This window comes from Canis lupus, chromosome 36, assembly GCF_003254725.2.
Source record: "Canis lupus dingo isolate Sandy chromosome 36, ASM325472v2, whole genome shotgun sequence".
Lineage (NCBI taxonomy): Eukaryota > Metazoa > Chordata > Mammalia > Carnivora > Canidae > Canis > Canis lupus.
Genome location: NC_064278.1, coordinates 26,345,742 through 26,372,982, shown reverse-complemented (window position 1 = coordinate 26,372,982; position 27,241 = coordinate 26,345,742). Strand labels below are relative to the sequence as shown.

Below are 27,241 nucleotides of genomic sequence, written 5' to 3'. Positions count from 1 at the left end.
GCCTTGGGCTCAGGTCCTGATCCCAGGGTCCTGGGATCGAGCCCCACCTCCAGCCTTCTGCTTAGCGGGGAGCCTGCTTTTCCCTATCTCTCCACCTGCCACACACCTCCGCACCCCCATGCTTGTGTTTTCTGTCAAATAAAATCTTAAAAAAAAAAAAAAGTACTCCTCATATAATTCATTCTATTTAGGCTCTAAAGTTTGTCATTTTCTCATGAACCTTTTTACATCTTTCCTGATTTGTCTTTTAAGATTTTATTTAATTATTCATGAGAGACAGAGAGAGAGAGAAGCAGGGACACAGGCAGAGGGAGAAGCAGGCTCCATGCAGGGAGCCCGACGTGGACTCAATCCCAGGACCCCAGAGTCACGGCCTGGGCTGAAGGCAGACGCTCAACCACTGAGCCACCCGGGGATCCCCTTTCCAGATTTCTAAAGCCATCCTACTTTGACATTCTATTTCCTGTAAGACATTATCTGCTGTTTATCTGCTTTTGTGTTTATCCTAGTTTAGTCTTCATTTCTAAATTATTTTTCCTTTTATTTTTAGTACTTTCCTAAGTTTTTGAAATTCTGATTGATATTCATACTCTGTATCACTTTCAAAACATCTTAGAAGTCATTTTTAAATAATAGGTCATAGTTCAGATCTACTATGGGAATGTCTGGTGTTCAATGTCTTTAGGATATTTTGCTCCTTTTTCTTAACATCCATTTTTTTAAACAACTTTGCATGACTACAGTTTTATGTTACTTATTTTTGTATGAAATCAGCTTCTCTGAAATTGCAGAGTAACTTTTCTAGCTTTCTCAGTTTCCACTTCTGTAGTATTCTGTAGTATTGAAAAATACGGCACTTTGCTTTCTCAGATTTTCCTGGCTCTTTTCGTTCATTTTGGTTTTTGTAGTGTTTTTTTTTTTTTTTTAATTGAGATGTAATTGACATGTAACACCGTGTAAGTTTAAGTCATACAATGTGTTCATTGGATATATTTACATCTTTCCTGGCTCTTTTTAAGTAAATGATGTAACGGATACAAAGCCAAGTAAGCTACTCAGATATAGCAAACAAGTACTCTTGATTTACCTCAGGTCATGACCTCAGGGTCCTGGGACTGAGCCCCTCATCCGGCTCCCCACTCAGCAAGGAGTCCTGCTGGTCTCCCTTCAACACTTCAACTTTTTTTAAATAGTTAATAAGTCACTTACAAAAATGGTTCAATATATATAATTGACAAAGTTTATTATCAAGAAACTTTAGTGGGTTTTTAAAAAGACTGTTTTGGTTTTAGAATACTGAAGGATGACAATCCACAATAGGACATATATAAACAAGATAATTAAAATATTAAATTAAAAGATCATAATTCAAATTGTTAAGTATAATCTTTGTGTCTTGTCAGAAGGAGCTGTACAAGTTACCCTTCATGAAATTCAGCCCATTAACTCCTGAAGACTACAAAGCCTCACGACAAATTCAATTAGATATTTTACAGTAATCAATGCTGAGTTTTTTGTGCTTAAGCATGCAATTATCACAGAAAGCACCAAATCCTATTTACAGGGATTTTTTTTTCTTTAAAACGTGTCTCAAGCATCTTTTAAAGTGCGAGCTACAAATATGCTGTATCCTTAAAGAAAAAGGCTTCTAAGGAAAGTATGAGCCAGCTTTCCAATACCGCCAAGAGTGGTTATATAACTAACCACAGGAAGTTGGCGGTACTCTGCTGACTCTGTTTTAGTGTAGCAGCCTCCTCCACAGTAGGTGAGTTCTCGGTTCTTACTATACTACCAGCCGAACATGTACTCCATTGCTTTGGATACAAGACTTTCATCTTTTTTTGGCGTTTGTCTGTCAGAAATAACCTATTCAAAAAAACATACACAATTGTTAGGTTATAGTTTCCTCAGTATCATAATCAATTCTTGACTTAAAAGCTAATTTAAAAGAATCGAACAGTTAAAATCCATTTGTAGTACTGAATTGTATATTTAATTATTAATATCTGGATTTAGTCAGAACATCCTTTGCTTTAAAGGAAGGACAAAATCTTATTCCTTTGGCAAGACAAATTATATCTGCTCCTTATATCAGGAAACTGAACAAACACACAAAAGCTACAAGATTTTCTTTTTAATAGCCTATACACCCAGCACGGAGCCTAATGTGGAGCTTGAACTCATGACCCTAAGCTGAGATCAAGAGTTGGATGCTTATCCAACTGAGTCATCCAGGCACTCCCGGAGATGAGGATTTTAAAATACTGGTTTAGGGGCGCCTGGTTGGCTCAGTCAGTAGAACTTGTGACTCTTGATCTCAGTTGTGAGTTCAAGCCCCACACTGGGTATGGAGCCTACTTGGAAAATAAAAAAATAAAATAAAATACTGGCTTAAAAGAAAAACCTTAAGAAAAAAAAAAAAAAAAACAGTCCTAATCTCCAAATATCAAGGGAAATCCAAAGATTAAATCGTCACTGTCTTATTAAAGCATAGGGTAAAAACTTTTATTTGCTGTTTCAAGAACCATGTCTGTGGCTAGGCAAGTTCAGAACCTGGTTAATTAAGTAGGGTATAATATCACATCCTGAATGAGAGTCACAATACTTTTATCATTCTTCAATGTATACATGAACTTTCCCTTAAAATTCTTTGAAATGAGCAATTTTGAAATGGGAGCTGGTCAGTGGTTTTTCTGATAACTCTAACCTGAGGTTATTTGTGATGCCATCAGATTTAGTCATCAATTTTTTTTAAGATTTTATTTATTTATTCATGAGAGACAGAGAGAAAGGCAGAGACATACACAGAGGGAGAAGCAGGCTCCATACAGGGAGCCCAACATGGGACTCAATCCCGGCACTCTGGGATCACACCCTGGGCCGAAGGCGGGAGCTAAACCGCTGAGCCACCCAGGGATCCCTAGTCATCAGTTTTAACACAGTTTTTAATATTCCCTCATGCCAGAGATATTCACAAGAGAAACTTTTAATATATGCAAATATAACTTAGAAAAAATTAAAATAAACTCTCAAAATGTTTTAAAAAAATGGCAAAGTTTCAATGTAAGTTTTCAATTGGCCATAATTCTAATTTTTAAAATAGGAAATTTAAGAATGCAAAGTTTATAGGTATTTCAAGGCAATCACGTCAGTAAGAATTAACCATCAATCCAACGAAAAAGTTAAACATGCTATGCATTTCACCTTTTAAAAGTATATCTTTTAATAAATAAATACATAAAGTATATCTTTTTTTATCCAATTCTTAAAATACCTGATAGTCACTAGTAGAAGCTTTGTATGCTGTAGCAAGAGGTCTCATAGTAGAAATCCTAGGAGTACTTCCAGGTTGGGTTGGTGTACCTAAGGTTTTGATTGGTGGTGTAAAGGCTAGAGATGGAGATGATAAAGCACATCTGTCATTGTTTTCCATAACACTCTGGAGAAATAAAGATAAAGAACTTCTCTGTTTATAAACATAACATGTTATCTATCATCCACTACTACATCCTACTTAAAAAGAAAACTTTATTTTTTTTTAAGATTTTATTAATTCATGAGAGACACACAGAGAGCGAGAGGCAGAGACACAGGCAGAGGGAGAAGCAGGCTCCATACAGGGAGCCCGACATGGGATTGGATCCTGGGTGTCCAGGATCACGCCCTGGGCTGAAGGCGGTGCTAAACCACTGAGCCACCTGGGCTGTCCAAAAAGAAAACTTTAATAAAAGGGGCATCTTTTCTTTGATCTAATTAACCTTTCAAATAATTTTAGCCTTGATAAAGCAATGTATGCTTTTTAGCTAGTTTTTGATACACAATGCTCGGCCAGAAAATCCACTTCAATACTTGATCAAAACAACTAGAGACTCACAACAGCAAAAATCTAACAAACTACTATGAAAAAACACAAGGAAGAAAAAGCAGAATCTTGGGGAAATCCTGGGGTGAGGAGAGGAATAAAGTCCAGTGTTACTTAGTAGCTAGGAACCCCAGATTCTCCTCTATAAGCATCCGTTACAACACAATATAATAATTACATAACTAAAAAAGCTTCAGCCATTTAATAGTTAATCCTTTTAACCATTCCAGTGAAATCTTTCGTTCTACTGAAATAGCAGCATTCTTTTAAAGTATTTAAGGAATTTGATGTTGCTTTGCACAACAGAATGAGAAGTTAAGAAACCTAAAATCTAGGTCTCACCTTTAAAAACACACTCTGGATAAGTTACTTAAATCCTCTTAGCCTCTTTATCTGTAAAATTAAGGGGCCAGTATGGATTATTTCTAAATTCTAAAGTCTTGTGACTACATTTTTGGCTTCCCATGAAAACAGTACTGTAACACCATCACATTTTACAAAGCAAGAAAAAGGGGCATAGTGCAGCCAAGTGGCATAACCGTCAATGTCAATGCTTAGACCCATGCTCTCCGTATAGATTAAGCCACTTTCCTTACATCAGCAATAACTTACTTTATCTATACATGGTTTTACACCGATCATGATGGACTCTCCAAAAATCCTCCCATCTTTGCTTAAGGCTTTCCGGGCCTGCAGTTTAGATTGATAACGAATATGCATCCAATTTCCTGTGTTAGACATCTGCAAAGAATGAAGTTGTTTTTTAAAACATAAGAAATATAAAATCTAAGAAATGAATTCTGTTAGAAAATACAAATATATAAAGATATATCTGCTTCCACTTTTTTTTTTAAGATTTTATTTATTCATGACAGACACAGTGAGAAAGGCAGAGACACAGGCAGAGGGAGAAGCAGGCTCCCTGCAGGGAACCTGCTGTGGGGCTCCATCCCAGGACCCCGGGATCAGGACCTAAGCCAAAGGCAGATGCTCAACCACTGAGCCACCCAGGAGCCTCTGCTTCTACTTTTTATTTAATGCCCCATTATAAGCCGTATGCTAGGATTGAAAAAAAATCCTATTAAACAATTTCAATAATTTCTACCTAACCCTCAATTCTCTATCAAAAATATCTGGCAAATATTGGAGTTCCTAGCTCAGTCATTAATAAGCATATGACTCTTAATTTTGGCTCAGGTCATGACCTCAGGGTCCTGGGATCAAGCCCCATATGGGGCTCTACACTCAGCGAGGAGTCTGCTTGTTCCTCTCCCTCTGCTCCTTCCCCATCTCGTGCACACGCGCACTCTCTCTCTCTCAAATAAATAAATAGAATAGAAAAATAGAATAGAATAGAATAGAATAGAATAGAATAGGATAGGATAGGATAGGATAGGATAGGATAGGATAGGATAGGATAGGATAGGTGGCAAATATTCTCTGAAAGTAAACTAATTCCCAAAAAGATACTTGTTTCTTATAAATAGGCTTTATTAACACTATTAAGTTTATAAAAATTATACTCATCAATCTAATTTTCTGTAGGAGTTAGTCAATCCCTGCTAACAGAAAAAAGATTTGTTATTCATAACTTGTTATAGGTAAAGCAAGGTAAGATACTTTTTCAAAAATGTTCAACATAAGGTTAAAAAAAACCCTAAGAACTCTGTACATCAGGAACTTCTCTCTTTTCCTTTATCTCCAATAAAACAAGCTCATACTGGAAGACATATAATATATGTCATATATAAATATAAATATTTCCCATAATTTTTGTTAAAAGAGACTGTGAACTATTTAAGGGTGGGAGTCTGAAATTCTCATTCTCTTGTTTATCTTCTCTATCCCTTTTTATCAACTACTATGCAACTTCTACCCTTCTACACTCCAACAGATATATTAAATGAAAATTTAAGAAAGAAAAACTTTAGTTTGGAAAAAGTAGACAGTATTCAGCAGCAAAGTTTCCCTCAATTCACAGTTGGTTTTTTTTTCATACTAAATCTTGAACTGAAAAGAAGCCTTACCACATGTTTTAAGATATTCCCATATTGTGCAAATTGTAATAATATATAGGAAGCAGATGCTTGAGGAAACCTGAAAAAAGAATTGTCCAAATAGTCAACTTCCATAACAAATACAAATGCAAATTAACATACTTGTAAGTGTTTTAAGATACGGTCCCAAGAGACTAAAATATTAAGGAAACCCCTGATTGCTGTTTCCCCCATGTCAGCTAAATCTATCATTGCCTGTCACCCAAAAACAAATATGTTAAAATTAGTTTTGACTCAGCCATTCTTCTCCATCCCTATATTCCATCTATGAAATCTCTAAAATTCCACTGCCACTGCCTTACCATGCCCAAAGAACTAAGAACTTGCAGCTCTGTATATATTTTGCAAGAGTGTGTGAGCATGTATATAGGAGTATGTGTGAAATACTGAGGTATACTATGGTTATTAAAAGGAAACGAATTTTAAATTATATAGTCCTTATTACACATTGAGCACCAATTGAAAATTCAGAAATTTAGTTCTCAAACAAAAATGAAAGTCAGTACCAAGTATCAATGGTATAGAAACATTTAAAAGGATGGTTACCAAGATTTTAATAGCCAAAATCTGAGAAAATTGTGATTTTCATTTTCTCCTTTATAAAATTCTGTATGGTTTAAATATTTTATCAGACATTACTATTATAATCCAAACAATAAAGTTATTTTAAGTTGAAAATCTGGAGTTCTCTTAACCAACAGCTTCAGTTAGGGAGGACTTGAGACAAACCATAAGAGACCCTTAATCAAGCAAACAAACTGAGGGTTGCTGGAAGTGAAGTGGGTGGGGGAATGGAGTAACTGGGTGATGGACATTAAGGAGAGCACATGATGTAAAGAGCACTAGGTATTATATAAGACTGATGAATCACTGACCTCTACCTTTGAAACTAGTAATATATTATATGTTAATTAACTGAATGTAAATAAAAAATTTAAAAATTTAAAATAAAGAAGGAAAAAAACCTAAGGAAAAAAAGGAGTCACAAAAATAAATGAGACGTGTACATATTAAAATGTGAGTAAAATACTCACTGCATTCAAGACTCAAATTTTATAAGATTTCTAACCTTTTTTTTTTTAAGATTCCTAACCTTAAAGTAAAGCAACAAGTGCCTATAAACCAGAGCTGAAGAAAATAAAAATGAAAGAAAAATAATGGTTGCAGTAGGAGGTATTTGAAAAATAAAATGTAGTTCTAAGACCCTAGGACCACTCTGAATGGAAACATTCCAATATTCTGTAAAAGAAGTACCCTAAAACAATGAATGAATGAATGATGACCCTGAGTCAACAGGAAAAAGTTAAATTATCAAAGAAAGAACATACATATTTTAGATATACTACCCTATAAATGATCAAATTATTAAATGTTTCAGGGTGGGGTTGAGTGGGTGACGGGCACTGAGGGGGACACTTGACGGGATGAGCACTGGGTGTTATTCTGTATGTTGGTAAATTGAACACCAATAAAAAATTAATTTATTAAAAAAAATAAAAAAATAAAAAATAAACACATACTGTTAAAGGGTAAAAAAAAAAAAAAATGTTTCAGTTCTTGCAATCAAACTCATATGGTTACTAAACATAAAACCAACAGAAAATTAAGAGGTATGAAAGTGTTGATCTTAAAAATGAAGAAAAAGACTAGCAGAAGAACTTCAAGTAATTTATCCACTTACTGAGAAATCTAAAAGAGACACCATTAATACTGAGTCTCAAAAACAGACTTAAGGGTGGACGTCCAAGTTCAAAAACACAGCCATGCCATGAAAGAATATGAAAATTTAAATAAAGAAAAAAAATCAAGAGGCCATCCAATTGCTGTGGGCTAAGCATGATCTTTCTGGAGAATAAGAGAAAGCAATGATCCTGATTTGTCACCTAAACAGGATCAGTAACAAAGAATCTGTGGTAGGTTACACACAGAACAGGTGTCAAGTATTGCCTTAGAAGAAAAATTGCAGCTGGGAAGTGGAAAAAAAAGGACAAAAGTGGGAAGGACAAGTTTTCACTGTAGATTCTTATAATTCCTTTGAATTTTTAAATTTTAAATAAATTGAACATATAAAGTCCACTAACATTTACTGTGTATTGTTCAAGAAGCTCATGTGTTATTTTTATACTTCTTATCCCAAAACTAAATATAGTAAGATCCAGTATCAGTATGACACATCACACTTTCAAAAGCAACCTTACGTAGTATGGTAGTACGGTATGAACAGTAACAGCTTAAAAATCAAAGACCTAAGGTTTTTTGCGGACACTTTACTTAGAACTAGATGTAAACCTCTGAATAAGTCATTTAACCTACTACTTTGGTTTTCTCATATGTAAATAATGCAATGTGATCTCCAAAAGCTATAAAGTACTTTTTTTTAATCTAATAATCTATTCAAAATGCATCTAGGGCTGTCATGTACAATTTCTATTAATACTCAATATCTTGTGACTATTAAGTACCAACCTTGGGATACAGTATGTATGTATATGTATGTATACGTATACACACACATATGAAATTCGATTTTAGTTCCAAACTGGTTAAGTCCAATATAAGCAGAGAAATAACCACTACAAAGAAAGGAACTCCTAAAGTCTAAAGATGCAATACTATTCCATTATCCAACAAATAGGCTTAAGAGAAAAGAATATGAGAACTGGCAAACAGATAAACACAAATACTGAACGCTTGTTCAGAGGGGTACCTGGGTAACTCAGTTAAGTGTCTGACTCCTGATTTCAGCTCAGATCATGACCTCAGGGTTGTGAGATCGAGCCCTACTTCAGACTCCATGCTCAGCACGGAGCCTGCTTAAGATTCTCTTTCCCCCTCTCCCTCTGCCCTTCCCCTCCCTCTTTAAATAAATAAACAAAAATTTTAAAAAACAATATGCATGCTGAAGTGTCAGGATAAATGATTGGTAGTGATGTGTGCAACTTACTCTGAAATGTACCAACAAAAAAGGATGAGCTAATGGAAGATAAAATGAATGTAAGTAAAAAATTAACTGTAAAAGCCAGGTGGTGGGTATACAACCATCTGCTGTGCAATTTTTTTTGATATGTTTGATATAATGTTTATTATAAATGTTGGAGAAGGTTTTTTTTCTTTTCTTTTTTTTTTTTTTTCTGGAAGAGTAAATTATTCAGAAACCTTACCCAAACACAGTCACCCAAGTGTCATCAAGGTGATCTTCAGAAGTCAGAGAATCTCCTTGAGTATAAAAAGGATCCAGCTGTGCAGGAGATAATGTTGTCTTTCGTGGTTGACCAATGTTTGCTGGACTAAACATACTTTGCCCTATATTAGTATATTTAGTAAGTTAGTTACAAATATAAACATCTTGGTTTATTTTAAATCAAAGCTCTCAGTTTAAAATGAAAAAATACACATTAAAAGTTGGCAATTGCATAAATATTTCAAAATATACAACTGTAATCAAATGATAATTTTATACTACCGTACAATTTCAGAGCTCATTAATAATTGAGTATAACTTATAATCTTGCAAAAGTTTTATTATTTATTATAAATTTACTAATGTTTTAATTTTCAGTTAAGCCTACACCAGAAGGATCTCCAATCAACCTCAAGGACTTCTACTAGATTCATATTCCAAAGTACCACTTTCATCACAAAACCTTTGCCTTAAAAATATGCAATAACTCACTACCTACAGAAAAACCTAAATGCCTTGGCCTCCACAAAATAGTTCCAACCTTACTTTTTCAATATTCCCCTAAAGAGTATCTACCCTAGTTCCTGAGATATAAATGCAGTTTTGTTTTCTTTTATTCAGGTCATTTCTTTCTGAAATTTCTAACACTGTTTTCTGCTTATCCTTCAACAACAACTACCAATTAATGAGTACTGCTACATCGCCAAAAGGCCAAGCTAAATGCTTTACAACATGTTCATTTTATTTCAGAGGCACCATTATACTAAGACCACACATTTCTGAGAAGCAGAGATTATTCCTTCATCTTTGGAGTAGTAATAATGAGTCAAACAAAAATATTTTTACAGCACTTAACTATGCACCAAGCAGAGGTGCCTGGGTGGCTCAGTTGGTTAAGCATCAGACTTTTAATTTCAACTCAGGTTATGATCTTAGAGTCATGAGATTGAGCCCCTCATCGGGCTCCATGCTAGGCACAGAACCTGCTTGGGATTCGCTCCTTCCCTCTCCCTCTGTCCCTCCCCACACTAGCTTATGCCTCCGCCCTACCAAAACACACTAAGCATATTCTAGGTTATTGAAGAGACAGTAGTGAACAAGTTAGGCTAAAATAAACAAAAACCCCACCTATCTCTAATACAACTTAGATTCTAATGGAAGACAGGCAAACAAGTGAATAAAGTATATTAGAAAACAGAAGCTCCTACAGAAAAATAAACAGATAAAGCAGAGAAGGGAGACAGAAGTGTGTGTGTGTGTGTGTGTGTGTGTGTGTGTGTATATATAGAAGGGCTAAATGAAAAAAAATATTTCACTGAGGTGCCATTAAAACAAAACCCTGATAGAAATAGAAGTCAGAACATGCCAATATCTGAAGAAGTAAATGTTAACCGGGGAAAAAAATCTTGTACAAAGGCCCTAAGAAAGGATATGACTGGTGTTTGATGAACAGTAAGAAAACCAGTATTTGCATGGTAAGGAGGGGCATTTGAGGTGAAAACAAGTATATTAGCACAGAGGTAACTAGAAGCAGATCATGAAAAAAACCTTTGTGAACCACTGTAAATAAAGCCTCTGGCTTTCACCTCAAATGAGTTGGGAAGCCAAAGGAAAATTGTGAGCAAAAGTGACACAACAGGAGAAAAATTTTGAAATAATGAACAGCAGCAATTTATTTGGAGTACTTATTATACCATTTTTACATGTACAATTTTATTTTTTTTTAAGATTTTATTTATTTATTCATGAGAGACAGAGACAGGCAGAAACACAGGCAGAGGGAGCAGCAGGCTCCATGCAGGGAGCCCAATGTGGGACTCGATCCCAGGACCCCAGGATCACGACCTGAGCCAAAGGCGTCTAGACGCTCAACCACTGAGCCACCCAAGTGCCCCAATTTTATTTAATTCTAACAATCTTATAAGATAGGTCCTATTAATAACTCCACTTAACAAATTAGGAAACAGGGAATGTTAATGTCTAGAAGGGCAGCTGGAATTCCAATCTACATGATCCAAATTCAAAGTATAAGCTCTTAGGAAGTAGCCTAGTTAACACTTGTATTTACTCCAGCAGCGGTTTGTAAAAGTGTGCACTAGAGACCAAGAGCTCCCTATGATCCCTCTCACAAGATCAGCCAAGTCGTAATTATTTTCATAGTCATTTAAGGTTTCATTTGCCTTTACACTCTCACTCTCTCATGAGTGTACGGTGAACCTTTCCAGAGGATACCTGGTGTGATACAATCAACTGAGATTGAATACAGAAGCAGATAGGAGATTTCAGCTATTATTTTAGGCCAAACATCAAAATCTGAAAAGCACAAAGCAATGTCACTCTTCTCATAAGAATCTTTTCTTGTAGAAAAATATTTTATTTTTAAAAAAAAAGGTTACTTAGGTTTATATGAAACAAATTACTTTTAGATGAATTAATACATACTGCAAAATAGTTTTAATTTCTAATGCAGTAAATAAACATCAATAGCTATAATCCAAAAGCTCTTTGGGCTTTAATTTCTAAGTATATTAAGGACCCAAGGGGCCCCTGAGTGGCTGTCAGTTGAGCATCCTACTCTTGATATCAGCTCAGGTCACGATCTCAGGGTGGTGGGATGCAGTCCTGAGTCAGGCTCTGAGCTTGGCAGGAGTGGGCTTGAGGGTTCTCTCCTTCCTCCTCTCCCCCCACACCCTCTCTGATAGTAGAAATAAGTAAATCTTATTTAATAGGGGTATAAAGGACCCTGAAACTAAGAAGTCTGAGAACAAGTGTTCTACAGGGCCTTGTACATGATTCACAATCCATGTGCTAACTTCTAGAGGCTCTCTGCTCAGTACATTCTAACTGTGTATCCACTGCCTGGTCATTTGTCCTGAATGCCCAACGGAGTTGGAAATCAACCTAAAATCATTTCAAAGTGTTTGTAGTCAAATGGAGCTTTCAAAGTATGCTCTTTTTTTTTTTTAAGATTTTATTTATTTATTCATGAGAGACATAGAGAGAGAGAGAGAGAGAGGCAGAGACACAGGCAGAGGGAGAAGCAGGCTTCATGCAGAGAGCCCAATGTGGGAACTCAATCCCGGGTCTCCAGGATCACACCCTGGGCGGAAGGCAGGCGCTAAACCGCTGAACCACAGGGACCCCCTCAAGGTATGCTCTTAAAACACATAAAAGAGGAGGGACAAAGTTACTGTGTTAAGTTTCATAAAAGGCCATATACTCTATTATCCTGATCGGAGTTTTACAATGCAAATAAAAAATTCTCAAAGATTATTCAATAAAGAAAGATTTATTTGTAACTTTATTCAACCCAATATCTCCTATACTTTAATGACATTTTACCTTCATAAAACACATACTTTGGTAAATGGTGATCGTGAGTTGAGTATATCCTAAATGATATCGTGAGTTGATTAATGGGAGAACTTACACGAAATGTTATTAGGAAATGAGTAATAAAGCTATTCCAATCCAAAGCTGAGATACAAAAAGGGTAACTGAGTTTTCCTATTTATAAATACAGAATGATTTTCTCCGAACCACACAGAAAGTTCTCTTAACAAACATATTCGGGATCCCTGGGTGGCGCAGCGGTCTGGCGCCTGCCTTTGGCCCAGGGCGCGATCCTGGAGACCCAGGATCGAATCCCACATCAGGCTCCCGGTGCATGGAGCCTGCTTCTCCCTCTGCCTATACCTCTCTCTCTCTCTCTCTCTCTCTCTCTCTCTCTGTGACTATCATAAAAAAAAAAAAAAAAAAAAAAATATTCAATGACCAGTCACAGTGACACACTGTTAATCCATAACAAAGTAGTACTGGAGTTAAGTTATTCTCCAGATATACCACTCAAAAGGTCAAACTAAATTTTAAAAAGAAAAATCCTAAACATCCCCCCAAAATTTATTTGGGGATATTATTATTTTATTTTAGATCCTCATGTTCCAATTGCTAGTGAATTACAAAAAAATATGAAAATATCTTTAATGTACGGGGAGAGAAGGAAGTACAGCATCTTGCTTTTAGGAAGGCATCATGTGATCCTGGCAGGAGCCCAGAACAAGACTGGACTGAATAGCAGAAGGCTAGTGTTGCTACCCCTGGACCAATCATTGATCTTGGTAGAGAGCATCATGGGAAGATGAGATGGAAGACAGTAAATGGGTTTGTAGTTAGTTCACACTGTAGTTCTATTATTTATTGTCACAACTAGAGGGAATTACTGAACCTCACTTCCTAAATATTACAACAACAAAAATAAAAACAGTAACAGTATAATGATAATTGCTAGCAAATATATATCCTATATATTCAAGGTGCTGTTACAGGTTCTTTTGCATGCATTCATATTTAATCCTAAAAGGAATTCTATGAGATAGAACCTACCTTCCACATTTTACATATGAGGAACACAAAACACAACTGTATATAAAACACCTATCCAACATAGTTGAAGATTAACTGAAAGAGCATGTTTAATAGATTCAATAAATATTAGTTTCCATTTTATGAGGCCAGTATTATTCTGATGCAAAAGCTGGATTAAAATCAGATGATCATCAACAGAAGTAGAAAAAGCTTTTGACAAAAATGTAACGTCTTCTCATGATAAAAATGCTCAAATGGATACTTCAACATAATAAAGGCCATATTTGTCAAGTCTACATTTCACATATTCAGTGGTGAAAGGTAGAAAGTTTTTCCTCTAAAATAAGGAAGAAAGAAGTGTGCCCACTTATCACTCCTTTTGACATACTACTGCAAGTCCTAGCCAGAGCAACCAAGCAAGAAAAAAATAAAAAATAAAACACATCTAAATTGGAAAGAAGGCTGCAAAACTGTTTTTGCATATAAAATGATCTCATACATGGAAAATCTTCAAGACGCCACTAAAAAACTTTTAGAAGTAATTAATGGATTCAGTAAAGTTGCAGGATACATAATCACACAGAAATCAGTTGCATTTCTACACACTAATAACAAAATTAAAAATATGTAAGACAATCTTCTTTAAAATATCATTCAAGAACAATACATAGGAATAAATTTAACTAAGGAGGTGAAAGATTTTTATACTGTAAACCACAATACTTTGATGAAATAAACTGTACAGACACAAATGGAAAGAATCCCAGGGTCATAAATAGGAAGAATTAATATTGTTAAAATCCATACTTATCAAAGCCATCTACAAAATCATCAGCAAGATGAAAAAGGCAACACATGGAATGGGAGAAAATATTCACAAACCATGTATCTGATAGAGGCTACTCTCCAAAATATATAAGGAACTCCTACAACTCAACAGAAAAAAAAAAAAATTTTAAGCAGAGGAACCGAATAACATTTTTCCAAGGAAGACATATAGTCAACAGAGACCAAAAATGGTGCTTAAAATCACTAACCATCGGGGAAATGCAAATCAAAACCACGGAGATATCATCTCATACCTTTTAGAAAGGCTATCTTCAGAAAGATAAGAGCTAGGATTTGAAGAAAAGGAAAACCTTGTATTCCTTTTCAAATATAAATGGTACAAATATAAATTGGTACAGCCACTATGGAAAACTGTATGGAGGCTTCTCAAAAATTACAAATAGCACTATCATATGATCCAGCAATCCCCACTTCTGGGTATATATCCAAAGAAAATGCAAACAGGATCTTGAAATTGCACTCCCATGTTCCTGGCAGCATTACTCACAACAGCCAAGATATGGAAACAATCAAAGTGTCCCTCATTGGATGAATGGATAAAGAAGGGGTGGCACATATATGGATGTTTTTCAGGCATGAGAAGGGGGAAATCCCACTATTTGCAAAACAAGGATAGATCCTGAGGACATAATGTTAAGAAAAAGAAGTCAGACAAAGAAAAGACAAATACTCCATGATCTCACCTTTATGTGGAATGTAAAAAAAGCCCAACTCAGAGAAAGAAAGAGTAAAGGTTACTATGGCCTGGGGGCTGTAGAATATGGAGAGATGTTAGTCAAAGGATACAAACTTCTAGTCCTAATACTAGTAAGATCTTGGGAGGTAAAGAACACCACAGTGGTTATTATTAATGATACTGTATTATATACTTGGAAGAAAGTTAACTCCATGATCACTTTGTAATATGTGTGCCAAATAAACACAGTGCATACCTTAAACTTACACAATGTTTTATGTCAACTATATCTTGAACTTATAATACATGTTTCCCTTAGTTACTATATCCATAAGACTTACTCCAATTGGTTACTCCAATAATCAAAAGGAACAGTGGTAGATAAGAACAAAAGTTAACTGTTTAAACAATACAGAACTTCAATATAAATGATGTACTTGGTACAATTATTCTTTTACACTGAAGGAAAAAATATACTCAGAGTCAAGTCTAAAAAAAGACTTCCAGGAATGATGTCTAACTCTTGCTTCCAAATGGCACCAAACCAAAACTATACCCTCAACAGGATCAAAAGTTAAAGGTATCAATTAATTAAAAACTATAGTGTAACTATATTCTAACCACAGAGGAAAAAATATGGTCACTTAAAGATCTGAAAATTCTTAACTCTTTAGTACACCATACAACTTGAATCCACACACTTCACTTGGACTCAAGTTTAGAAACCTACAATTAATCTAATTTAACCTAATTTAGCCATTAAAGTAATGCAGCCTTTCCTTCAGAAAAAAAACTGTTTCAGATCACCTCAGATCTATAAGGCTCATTAAAGTACCTATTTAATTCAGAACACTATCTTAGACACTACTAGAAAACAAGGAAAGATGCTCAAGACTGCTTATGTTCAGTCGTCAAGTCACCAGGTTAATAAGAAACAGCTCAGCAGCCAGAAAGCTTGAAAAATATTCAAATATTTTTTAAAAAAGCAATCAAGCAAGTGAAGATATGCAATCATTATTAACTCTAGAGAAAACAAAAAAGCATACAAGAAGGAAATGGAATCTCAGTATATATTACATGGGTCAGTCTCATAGACTTATCTTTTAAACCCAAATTCATCCTTACAAAAAAGACAGTACAATTTATTGGGGAAAAAAAAATCAAACTATATACATGATATATAATACATTTAACAATTATTCTTCTTTTCAACATCACAGATGCATTTAATAAGTACAACACATTTTTAAAATCAGGATGATTTAAAATGAACATGCTACTTTGACAACTGTCGGCTTACCAGCTAACTTATCAACTATCCCCTTTAGGAAATAAGCAAAAGCACACAAAAGATACCTTTAAATAAATTTAGTTTTTACTACAAAGACACGCCTTTAACATAGAAAAGTTAGTAAATGGTATTTTAGTATAAAATCTGAAGCCAATTCCAATTTTTTATGTTGTATATTGCCATTAAAAAAGGTTCAATTTACTTATGCTACATCATGTAATAACCTTCAAGCAAGAAATTAAATGAAGGCTCAAAATGAGACAACCATTATGACCTTTAAAAATAAAACAAATCAAAATTAAGTCTCAAACGAATAAGCAATCTAATTTTTGCCCCGTCAACTACTCTGAAAAACATAATTACTTATACATAATCTAAAACTATTTACATAACTTTAGCATAATTGCCCCCCACCTTGTTAATGTTTAATTGCTCCACTGATTTTACTTCCTTTCAATCAGACTTCTGGTACCCACATGCTAAGCTCTGTAAAATGAAAATAAAGTACACCTATCAAACCACATCAAATTGGACTGTAATGTGTCTCCCTTGGTAAATCACTATTCAAACACTCTTCATAAGATCAAATTAAAGCAGAGGGCAAAAGACCTTATTACTCTTTATGAAATGTCTTCAATTAAAGAACAGATTCAATTATTTCAAAATAGGCCACTAACATAAATGAAAAAAAAAAAGAGTGGTAAATTTTAAACAGATGCATGGCATAAGAAAGGTGGGAAAGAGAGGTTCCTGGTACTGTTGTTCCCTTCTTACCATGAAACAATGTAGCACAAGGTATAGTAAAGAATTTAGCCTCAGCCCAAAGAAAGGTCTGGCCTTTGTTCAGGTTCTCAGGAGGTAACCTCAAAACCCTAGGAATTCCGGGGGAGACAGGAGTATTTGTGTTATTCATGGCTTGTCCCACAAGTGCACTTGATAGTTTATGCTAACAAGGTGGCTCACAGGGGGACAGGTCACAACATAAAGACCAACCATGTGATTCTGGTTGGAGCTTTGAGCCACATGCTGTCATCCCACCTCTCAGCAGAGGAAGGGACTGGAAACTGATTTTAGCCACTAGGTCACCATCTTTATGTAAAGAGACTCCAATAAAAAACTATGGACATGAAGACTTCAGTGAGCTTCCCTGATTGGCAATATTGCATGTATAAGCACCATATATCAACGCTGGGAGGGTAACACATCATGGAAGCTTCGTGTTTGGAACTCTCTTAGACGTTAACCCTATGCATCTTTGGCTCTAATTTATACTGTTTTGCTATAATAAAACTATAACTTTAAGCACTTTCAGGGGGTTCTGAATCTTTCTAGTGAATTATCAAACCTTAAGAGTAGGTTTGGGAAATCCCTGTGTTTGTAGCCACTTGGTCTGAAGTTGCAGGCAACTTTGGGGACCTCCAAATTTGCAACTGGCATCTAAATCCTGGCATATTAATCTGAATGTTTCTTCAGACTTTTCTGATTAATAAACTCATTGTACTCCAAGAGTACATTGAACAATGGATATAATACCCAAACATAGCGAATACCTGTATTCATCTCTAAGCCCTCTCAGACACCCCAATGATAGTCATTCTAGGAAGTCTCAGGTTTTGAGAACATGGGAACTGTGGAAGGTGTGAAAGAGGATGCTGGCTGAAATCAAGGAAAAATTCTTTTAAGGTATATATAATAAGGAATGAGATGGCAGGCCTTTCTTCATCTTAAGTAACCAGATGACCACCCTTCAGCCACTCCACCCCTAAGAGACCAAGAATTTAGTTAGTATCCGAGGAAAAAGGAACCTAACTGGCTCAGGATCCAGTGAGTCCAACCACAGTAGAGAACTATACAGAAACGGATAAAGTGAAAGTCTTGCATATTGAAAAGGAGACTGCTCCCTTTTCTATATTCAGAATACCTGCTTAGACATAAAGGCTGAATGTAAAGAACTCTTCTTTGGGAAAATTTTAATTCAAAGAAAAAGAGACCTACATAAACTGAAATCAGAGATTTTCCCAACAAAAATCTAGCTGATTGTCCATTCCTCTTACAGTAAAGCCCAGTAAGAGACAAAACATCAATTTCCACTTTCCAGCCAATGTTGATCCACATACATAGATTCTAAGTAGTTTTAGTGTCTCATTGAACTAAATATGCCCCCACCAAGAAAGAAAGAACACTTAAAAAAGAGAAAGGAGGAAAAAAGTAAGAACCAGAAGGAAATAGTATGAACAGGAATAACACGCTAACATTAATCTCACTTGTAAGATATCTTATCCATAAAACAAGAAAAGGATACTATGTTTTAAAGTACATTTAGAGAATAAAAATTAAAAACGGGAAAATAAAAAATTATTACAAGAGTTGGAAACTGAGACTGAAGACATGTCCCACCAAGTAGAATACATACATAAAAGACCCCATAAGAGAGAAAAAGTAGAACATTAGAAATCTCTTCAGTGCTCACAAACAAAAGGAATTCCAGAAACAGGAAACAAACAAACAAACAAACAAACAAACAGAAGAATAATTACCAAACAAATACAGGGAAATTTCCCAGAACTGTAGGTTAAGTGCTTTGATTTAAAGGATCTATAAATCAATTCCCCAGGAAAACAAATGAAAAAGTCCCACATCAAAGCACAGTTGTGAAATTGAGTATACTAACCATAGAGCGATCTTAAATTTTTCGAAACATACAAAAGCCTAAGAAATCATCACAAGTGACTTCCACGAAACACTAGAAGCTTGTAGACAATGGAATGATGCCTCCAAAATTCTGAACTAAAATACTATACCCAGCCAAATCAGCATCCAATGTGAAGACGGGGGAAAAAAAAAAAAAAAAGCATTTCAGATATGAGGTCTTAAATTTCATTTCCTTTTTTTTTTTTTTTAATTTCATTTCCTTCACAAGCTTTCTTAGAACGCCACTCAAACAAATATGTTCCTCACCAAAATGAGCAAATAAACTAAGAAAGAAGAAAGCATATCATGTAGGAAAAATAGCTCAAGTCTAGAAACTTGCTAAGGCAAGTTCTAGGATGATAGCTGTATACCATGCTGAAACAGCAAACCGCCAAAAGAGAGGCTAAGAGAGAGAAGGTCTCAGTTTAAAGCAAAACAAAACAGTATTTGAAACGGTCTTTGAGCATTTTTTAAAAGACAGATAAGTATCTTAGCAACAACATTTGCTTAAAATAAAGGTAGCAGATGGCACAGAGAAAATCAAATAGAAAAAAAACAATTATTAACTTAATGAGAAATACAAATTTTAGAGAAAGGATAATTATACTATTTGGTTCAGCATAAAAAAGTGTTTATATAGTCAGAAACACTGACAAAAGGAGTAAAGTCTGACATACTTATATTCAGATAATGTGGGGGATGGGATGTAAGACAGATTATCTCCAATTGCCTTAAGATAAATTACCAATACTGAAAACTGAAAATCAGTTAACATACATAATCATATATGGTTGAGTAATGGACCTCCAACATGACTACATCTCAATACCTGCAGCCTGTGAATATTTACCTAATATGGCAAAAGGGACTCTTCTGCAGATGTGATTAACAATCTTGAAATGGGGAGATTATCCAAGATTATTCAGATAGGCCCCCAATATATCCACTAGTGCCCTTACAAAAGGAAGAAGGAGGGAGATTTTAACTACAGAGGGGATGTGATGATGGAAACAGATTGGAGAGATACACTTTGAAGATGAAAGAGGCCACAAACCAAAGAATACAGCTAGAAACCAGGGGGAAAAAAAAAGGATTCTTTCTCCCTAGAACTTCCAGAAGAAACCCGCCCTATGAACACTTTGACTCTAGCCTTTCTGGACTTCTGACTTCTAGAACTGTTTGAAAATAAATCTGAGTTATGTTAAGCCACTAAATTTGTGGTTATTTGGTACAGCACCAATAGAAAGCTAATACACCATCTCAATTAGATAAATGGAGTTAAATTCCAAAAGGAATAGCTCTAAGATCTGGACTGATTGGTTCTGGAGGAATAAAGCTAAAGAATGCTACATTTTGGTTCTGGAGAAATAAAGCTAAAGAATGCTACATTTCATTGATTTTCTAAAACTATCTCCTTTTATGGTTTTGACTAAAAAATGTAAAATATTATCCCCACCAAAACTAGATACCACCCCATGATCCTATGGTTAGTCCGGCATGAGATTATATAAATTTTGGTGACTACTTTTTTAAAAATATGGTAGGGAGAAAATGGTCTCCCAAAGATGCCAGGTCCTAATATCCAGAAACTGAGTACATAATATTACATGATAAAAAGAAATAAGGGATGTAGATGAAATTAAGACTGCTAATCATCTGATTTTAAATGAGAAGACTGTTATGGATTAACCTAGTAGGTCCACATAATCACAAGGTTCCATACATGGGGAAGGAAAAGAGTGATATAAGAAAGGCCCAAGTGGCTAGTACAGGCTTCACAGATGGTAGGGAACCATGAACCAAGGAATATGGACAACTCTAGAAGCCGGAAGAGAGAGAGAAAAAAAAAAGATTTAGCCCTAGAACCCCCAGAAAAGAATATAGGCCTAAAAAATGCCTTGATTTTAGACACATTTTATACTTCTGACTTCTAGAATCTTAATAAATTTGAGTTGTTTCACACCATAAATCTGCAATAATTTGTTTTAGCAGCATCTGAAATTAATGCAATCTAGAATAAGGTTATTGTTTACTAAAATTATTTTTTTTAAAAACACTATGTCATGCCAAGTTGCACACAAATATTCCAATATGTTTTTTGGCACTGGGATGTCACTGCCTCAAAACATAACATATATATTGGCTTTCTGTGTCTCCTGTAACAAATTACCACATACTGGGTGGCTTAAAACAACAGAAATTTATTCTTTCACCATTCTGGAGGCCAGAAGTCCAAGATAAATCAAATTTTCAAAAGGGTTAAATGTATGCCAAAGGCACGAAGAGAAAACCCACTGCTTGCCTCTCTTACCTTCTGGTTACTGCTGGCATGTTTGGTGTTGACTGGCTCTTAGTGCCAATACTCTAATCTTTGCCTCAGTCTTCACATCATCTTATCCTCTGCAGGTCTCTCAGGTCTGTGTCAAATCTCTCTCCTGAATGTTCAGGACACTAATAACTGGATTCAGGACTAGCAAGGTAATTACCAGGATTATCTTCTCCCCATCTTTCTCTCTCCTTAACTCCCTAGCTTTCCTTGGGAGCTCCTCCTCTCATGATCTTAACTACTTGTTTTAACCACAGGGGTTCTGGGGATTAGGACACAGACATGTCATTTTGTGGCCACCATTCAACTCACTACAACTTACATCAATCCATTCAGTCAACAAATATTTACTGAGGTCCCTTTATAACCAGCTCTGTGATGGGTAAATAATGGGTGAAAAAAGGGGGGGGGGGGGAATTAATGTCCTGAATGAGTTCATAATCCAGTAATGGAGAAAGACAGGAGCTGAGCAGAAGGAGCCATACAGGAGCACATACAAGGAGCTACTAACCCCATAACCCTTTTCAGTAAAAGGTCCCTCACAGAGAAACTAACCCTTTCCTTTCCCTTCTGGGAACACTATCAGAACTCGGAGTCCCTAGCATCAACAAAAGCAGTCAGAAGTGCTATAGTCTGCATATCATACTTACTCTGTTAGCCATATGCTAAAATAAGGGCTCTCACATTCAAATTGTAGATAGATAAAACTGGTAACCATCTGAGAAGACAACTGATAGATATGGGAAAGAACTTCCCAAAAAAAATTTAAGAAAAAATTTAAAAGAGTGTAAAAAGCAGAGGAACATTTAAATAGTAGCAGAAGAAAACTGAAGAGTAAGGATGGGGAAATAGGGCAAACATATATTCAGGGCAATAATATCCCATGGTTGAAAAGTGTTTCTGAAATTCTCTAGAGTTTCCACTTTGTCAAGATTTCCCTGCATCAGAAATAAGATTTTTCAAAAGATTTTAACATCAGCTATGAAATAAAAACAAACTCCTTATTGGAAACAAAGACCTAAGCATAAAATAAGTCACATCATCAAGTCCCATGACATCGCTTTATAAAAGCTGCCAATCTCAGAAGCTAAAAATTACAAATTATATACAGAAGTTTCCATTTATTTAACACTATAGGAGCTTAAAAAAATAGCTCTAAGTAAGAAATTTATGTTTCCCTTCAATTTTCTCAAGTCAACTCCTTTTCCCAATTCTTGCCTATTACTGACCATGTATGATAGATCCTCAGGCCCATCACATATTTTCAAAAACACTTTTTTTCCACTTCTACTCCATTTAGACTTTGTACACATAAATTCCTTAACCTCAAAGTAGAAGCAGCAGTGGCTCCCAGTGGCCAATTTATGATACATGTATTTTCCTCCTACCATGGTTCTTATATTTTCACATATAATTTCTAAAAATACAAGAAGCTCCTAGAAGTTAAACTATTAGAAAAAAATTACAAAGGATGTCTAATTAACTTTAATTATATGCTCTTTCACTTGACAACAGTAAGAATACTATGTTTGCTCTTCAAACATTAAAAGACCCTTTAAAGAATAAAATACACTACTTAACATTATGTGTTTTTGCATTTTCAATGTCCCTGGGATCATTTACTAACTCAATAACTGACTCAGCAACTACTCAAATAACAGCACTGTCATCTACCTATTTCTATGATCAGATTAAGATTAAACCCTGAACTAATTCCCCCAGCACATTCCACCAAACATATGTAACTGAAACGGAAGTAACAAATCTAGAATTTTCACTATGATTAAGATGGCAAACAGAAATCTAAAGATACCTCCTCAAAGTTTCTGTCCCCTGATTTGACTGGTAATTCAAACACTAATCCAGGTACTGCTGAGATGGGACTTTGCAAAAGAATTAAGGTTATTAATTAGCTAGACCTTAAAATAAGGAATTACCCTGGGTTATTCCAGGGAACCCAGAGTAATCAAATGAGCCCTTAATAGCAAAGGCCAGATATGTCAGAAATACAACAGAAGGAGGAGGTCAGAGAGACTATGAGGACACTGCCTAATGAAAATTCAGACTGCTTGAAACTGCCTGGAAGATCAAAAGATCTAACTAGTCATTGGATATTGCTTTTATTACCCATTCTGATCATCTCTGCCTTTTGCTGGAATGTTCAGTACATTTCATTTTATAACAATTGTAGATTTGGTTCATTTTATTTATTTATTTACATCCTTATTTTTAAGACTTTTACTTATTCATGAGAGACACAGAGACAGAGGCAGAGACACGGGCAGAGGGAGAAGCAGGCTCCCCATGGGGAGCCGGACGTGGGATTTGATCCCGGGACTCCAGGATCACTTCCTGAGCCAAAGGCAGATACTCAACCACTGAGCCACCCAGGTGCCCGATTTGGTTCATTTTAAATCTATTGTCTTGCTATTGCTTCTTTGGTTCCATCTTGTTGCTATTCCTCGTTTTCTCCTTTCCTACTCTGCTTTGTCCCTCATTTGGATTAACGCAGTAGTAGCCTGGTCTCCCTGCTTCTACCCCACCCCTCACCCCAAAGTCTACAATCACTACAGCAGCAGTTTCATCCTATTTGTTTTCCACCTTTTCTGGGTAAAGATCAGCTGATATAATGACATACAAGTCCCCGAACTAAGGGTCCCCGTTATCATTCTGACCTCATTTCCTGTTTTACCCCTCACTCGCACCATTTCACACTAGCCTCCTTGAACACCCCAGATACACTCCCACTTCAGTGCCTTTGTACTTGCTATTTCCTCTTTTTAGAACACTTTCCCTACTTCCCTTACTTAGTTCAGGTTTCTGAACAAATGTTACTTTTCCTCTACCCTTCTATAGGAAGCAGAGTAATTGTCCCCAGAGATGTTCATGTTCTTAGTCCCAGAACCTGGGAAGAAGTCATGTTACATGGGAAAGGAGAATTAAGATTGCAGATGGAGTTAAGGCTGCTAATCAGCTGACCTTAAAATAAGGAGATTATCCCAGATTATCCAGTAGAGTCCAATGTACTCACAAGGGAATTTAAGAGGGGGACAGAGATGTGGTTACAGAAGAAATGACCAGAGACGCAAAGCTGCCAGTTTTGAAGATGAGGAAGGCGATCACAAGCAAAGAAACGTGCGAGGCCTCTAGAAGATGGAAAAGGCAAGTGAACAGATTGTCCCCCAAAGCCTCCAAAAACTAAACACAGCTCTCTACCAATGCCTTGATTTCAGCCCACTGAGATCCATTTCAGACTTCTCACCTCTAGATCTGCTTTTTAAGCCATTTTTAAAATCGTGGTAATTTATTATGGCAACAACAGAAAACTAATATACTACCTTACTTAAAATCCTAAGCCCTGACACCCACTACTTACCCTCTTTGCTTAGTTTTTCTCCATAAAATGCATTATTTTCTAACAAACTTTGTAATTTAATTATTTTATTTATAAATGTAAATTCTGTAAATAAATGCAAGCTCCACAGAGGTAAGGGTTATCTATTTTGTTCAGTTTCCCAGGGTCTGGTACATGGTTATGTGTTCATGTATTTGTTGAGCGAACATGTGACAGGCGATATGAATATGTAAGAAGAGTGTGCTAATGATGAAGCTAATGGTGATAAAAATACCATTAAAGAAAAACTACAGGGGATCCCTGGGTGGCTCGGCGGTTTAGCATCCGCCTTTGGCCCAGGGCACAATCCTGGAGACCCGGGATCGAGTCCCATGTCAGGCTCCCGGCATGGAGCCTGCTTCTCCATCTGCCTGTGTGTGTCTCTGCCTCTCTCTCTCTCTGTGTGTCTATCATGAATAAATAAAGAAAATATTTTAAAAATAATAAAATTAAATTAAAAAATAAAGAAAAACTACATATAATCAGTGAATGTTTGTAGTTAATAACATTTAGATCTATAGGTATGCATTAACTTCTTTCAAAACACCTTTATTGCTCGGTCTCTGTAATTCCTTTTCTTCCCAATTGCAACACCCCCTTTTTAAATCACAGGTTTTAGTTACTCAGGAGAGTAACTTAATAGTGTATGTACTATTCTGTATGTATTAAGTATGTATTTTTGGGGGGCGCCTGGGTGGCCGACTCTTGATTTTGGTTTAGGTCATGATCTCAGGGTCGTGGTACTGAGACCTGGGACAGGCTACACACTCAGCAAGGAGTCTGCTTGAGATTCTCTCTCTCCCTTTTCCTCTGTCCCTCTCCGCCACTCACATGTGCACTTTCCAATAAATAATTTTTTTAAAGTATGTATTTTTTCAAAAACTCTTAATGTTTTGAGAATATCACATCCTACCTATAAAATCAGGGAAAAACCTCAATTTACAAAGTATTTCCTGCCCAAATGAAATTACTAACATTTGAGTAAGTCTCCAAGTTTGAAACGTAAAAGAAAAAATTTTGGCAATTATCAAGGAAATTAGTCTTTAATGTTAAATGGCATTATTTACCTGCTCCAGGAGTAGGAGTAGTTGTCATAACTCCAACAAGAGGACTCTGCATCACTGAAATGTTTGGCTACATGAAAACAGAATAGAATGTTAAAGTAAAAACACAAAGTTCTAACTTCTAACCATAATGTAAACGCAGTGAGTGTTGGAAGGTTTCATTCATTAGACAATTGCATGCCGGGAGGTACTACAGAGGCCTCTAATTAGTTCACAATCTAAGAGTACTCCAACTTTTCCCACTGAGCAGTATTAATCTAAAATATGCTGAACCCTTTAGCATATTCTTTAAAATAAGACACATCATGGGGCAGCCCGGGTGGCTCAGCGGTTTAGCGCCGCCTTCAGCCAAGGGCGTGATCCTAGAGTCCTGGGATCAAGTCCCACATTGGGCTCCCTGCATGGAGCCTGCTTCTCACTCTGCCTGTGTCTCGCCTCTCTCTCTCTGTGTCTCTCATGAATAAATAAAATCTTTAAAAAAATAAATAAAATAAGACACATCAGAGAAAGACACTATTTTTAGTAGAAAGTAACTTGCTATTAGGTTTTAATCCCTAACGTACACAGTATTTGAAATAACGGAGAGCACGTGGTTCTTCAGATCACCAAGCTCACACAGAAAAATAGAAAGATGACAGACCTATTTGTAAACAGACATTTACAAACCATGAAAAAATAGTCAAATCAATCTACATAATAAAAGACAGCGTATCTCTGCCTCTACAAGTAGAAAGTTATAGAGCAAGAAAATTATCCATACAAATCCCTTTAAATGTGAGAAAACTAAAGATTAAACAGTTAGAAGTCCTTCTATAAACAAAGACAACATTATCTAATCAAAAATAAGAACAGACTCTTTCTCTAGAAATAAATATATAGATTTTTTTCTGCAACGTCCTCAATTAAGGAAATCTAAAATTTGGCTATCATCTAGCAACCAGAACAAAATGCTGAAATTATATTAAGAGAGATACAAAATACATTATATTGTTCAATTCTTTTTTTTTTTTTTTTTTATTGTTCAATTCTTAATGCCAGTTTCTTTCATGATTAGAAAGAGGCCTCAGGGGGCAAAACTAGTTTAGGCTTTACTAATATTCTTACCAACTTTTAAGTCAAAAACATTCTCTACAAATTATGACAGAAGACTTTTAAATATTTTGAACACACCAGTAACTGTAAACTACCTTTGTTTTCATTGATCATCAGAGAAGTAATGAAAACTAGCATGAATTTATAAGCCAGTGGTTCTCATACCAAACTAAACAACAGATTTACTTGTCAGTCTTTAGAAAAATATCCCAGGCCAGAATATTCTGATTTGTTAGAATGCCACTGTCCAAATATAACACAAACAATATAAGTAATTTTAAATTTCATAGACACATTAAGAAAATAAAAACAAGTAGTTTATTTAATCTAGTACAAACAAATTATTATCATTTTCAATATGTAATTAACAAAAAAAGCAAATGAGGTAGTTCA

At 35.6% G+C, this 27,241-nt stretch overlaps 1 protein-coding gene across 3 annotated transcripts in view; it reads right to left on the bottom strand.

Annotated features, from left to right (window-relative positions):
- Positions 1 to 1,217: 1,217 nt before the first annotated feature.
- The window catches only part of NUP35 (nucleoporin 35), a 40,277-nt gene continuing 14,253 nt past the window's right edge, over positions 1,218 to 27,241 (bottom strand). For all 3 annotated transcript variants that reach the window (XM_025460424.3, XM_025460422.3, XM_035698762.2), the window contains exons 4-9: positions 25,760 to 25,826; positions 9,081 to 9,222; positions 5,890 to 5,959; positions 4,475 to 4,603; positions 3,275 to 3,439; positions 1,218 to 1,866 (exon numbers count right to left, since the gene is read on the bottom strand). In XM_025460424.3, coding sequence (XP_025316209.1) covers positions 1,789 to 1,866; positions 3,275 to 3,439; positions 4,475 to 4,603; positions 5,890 to 5,959; positions 9,081 to 9,222; positions 25,760 to 25,826 — 651 coding nt within the window. In that variant the 3' untranslated portion in view covers positions 1,218 to 1,788. The remainder of the gene's footprint in view (positions 1,867 to 3,274; positions 3,440 to 4,474; positions 4,604 to 5,889; positions 5,960 to 9,080; positions 9,223 to 25,759; positions 25,827 to 27,241) is intronic.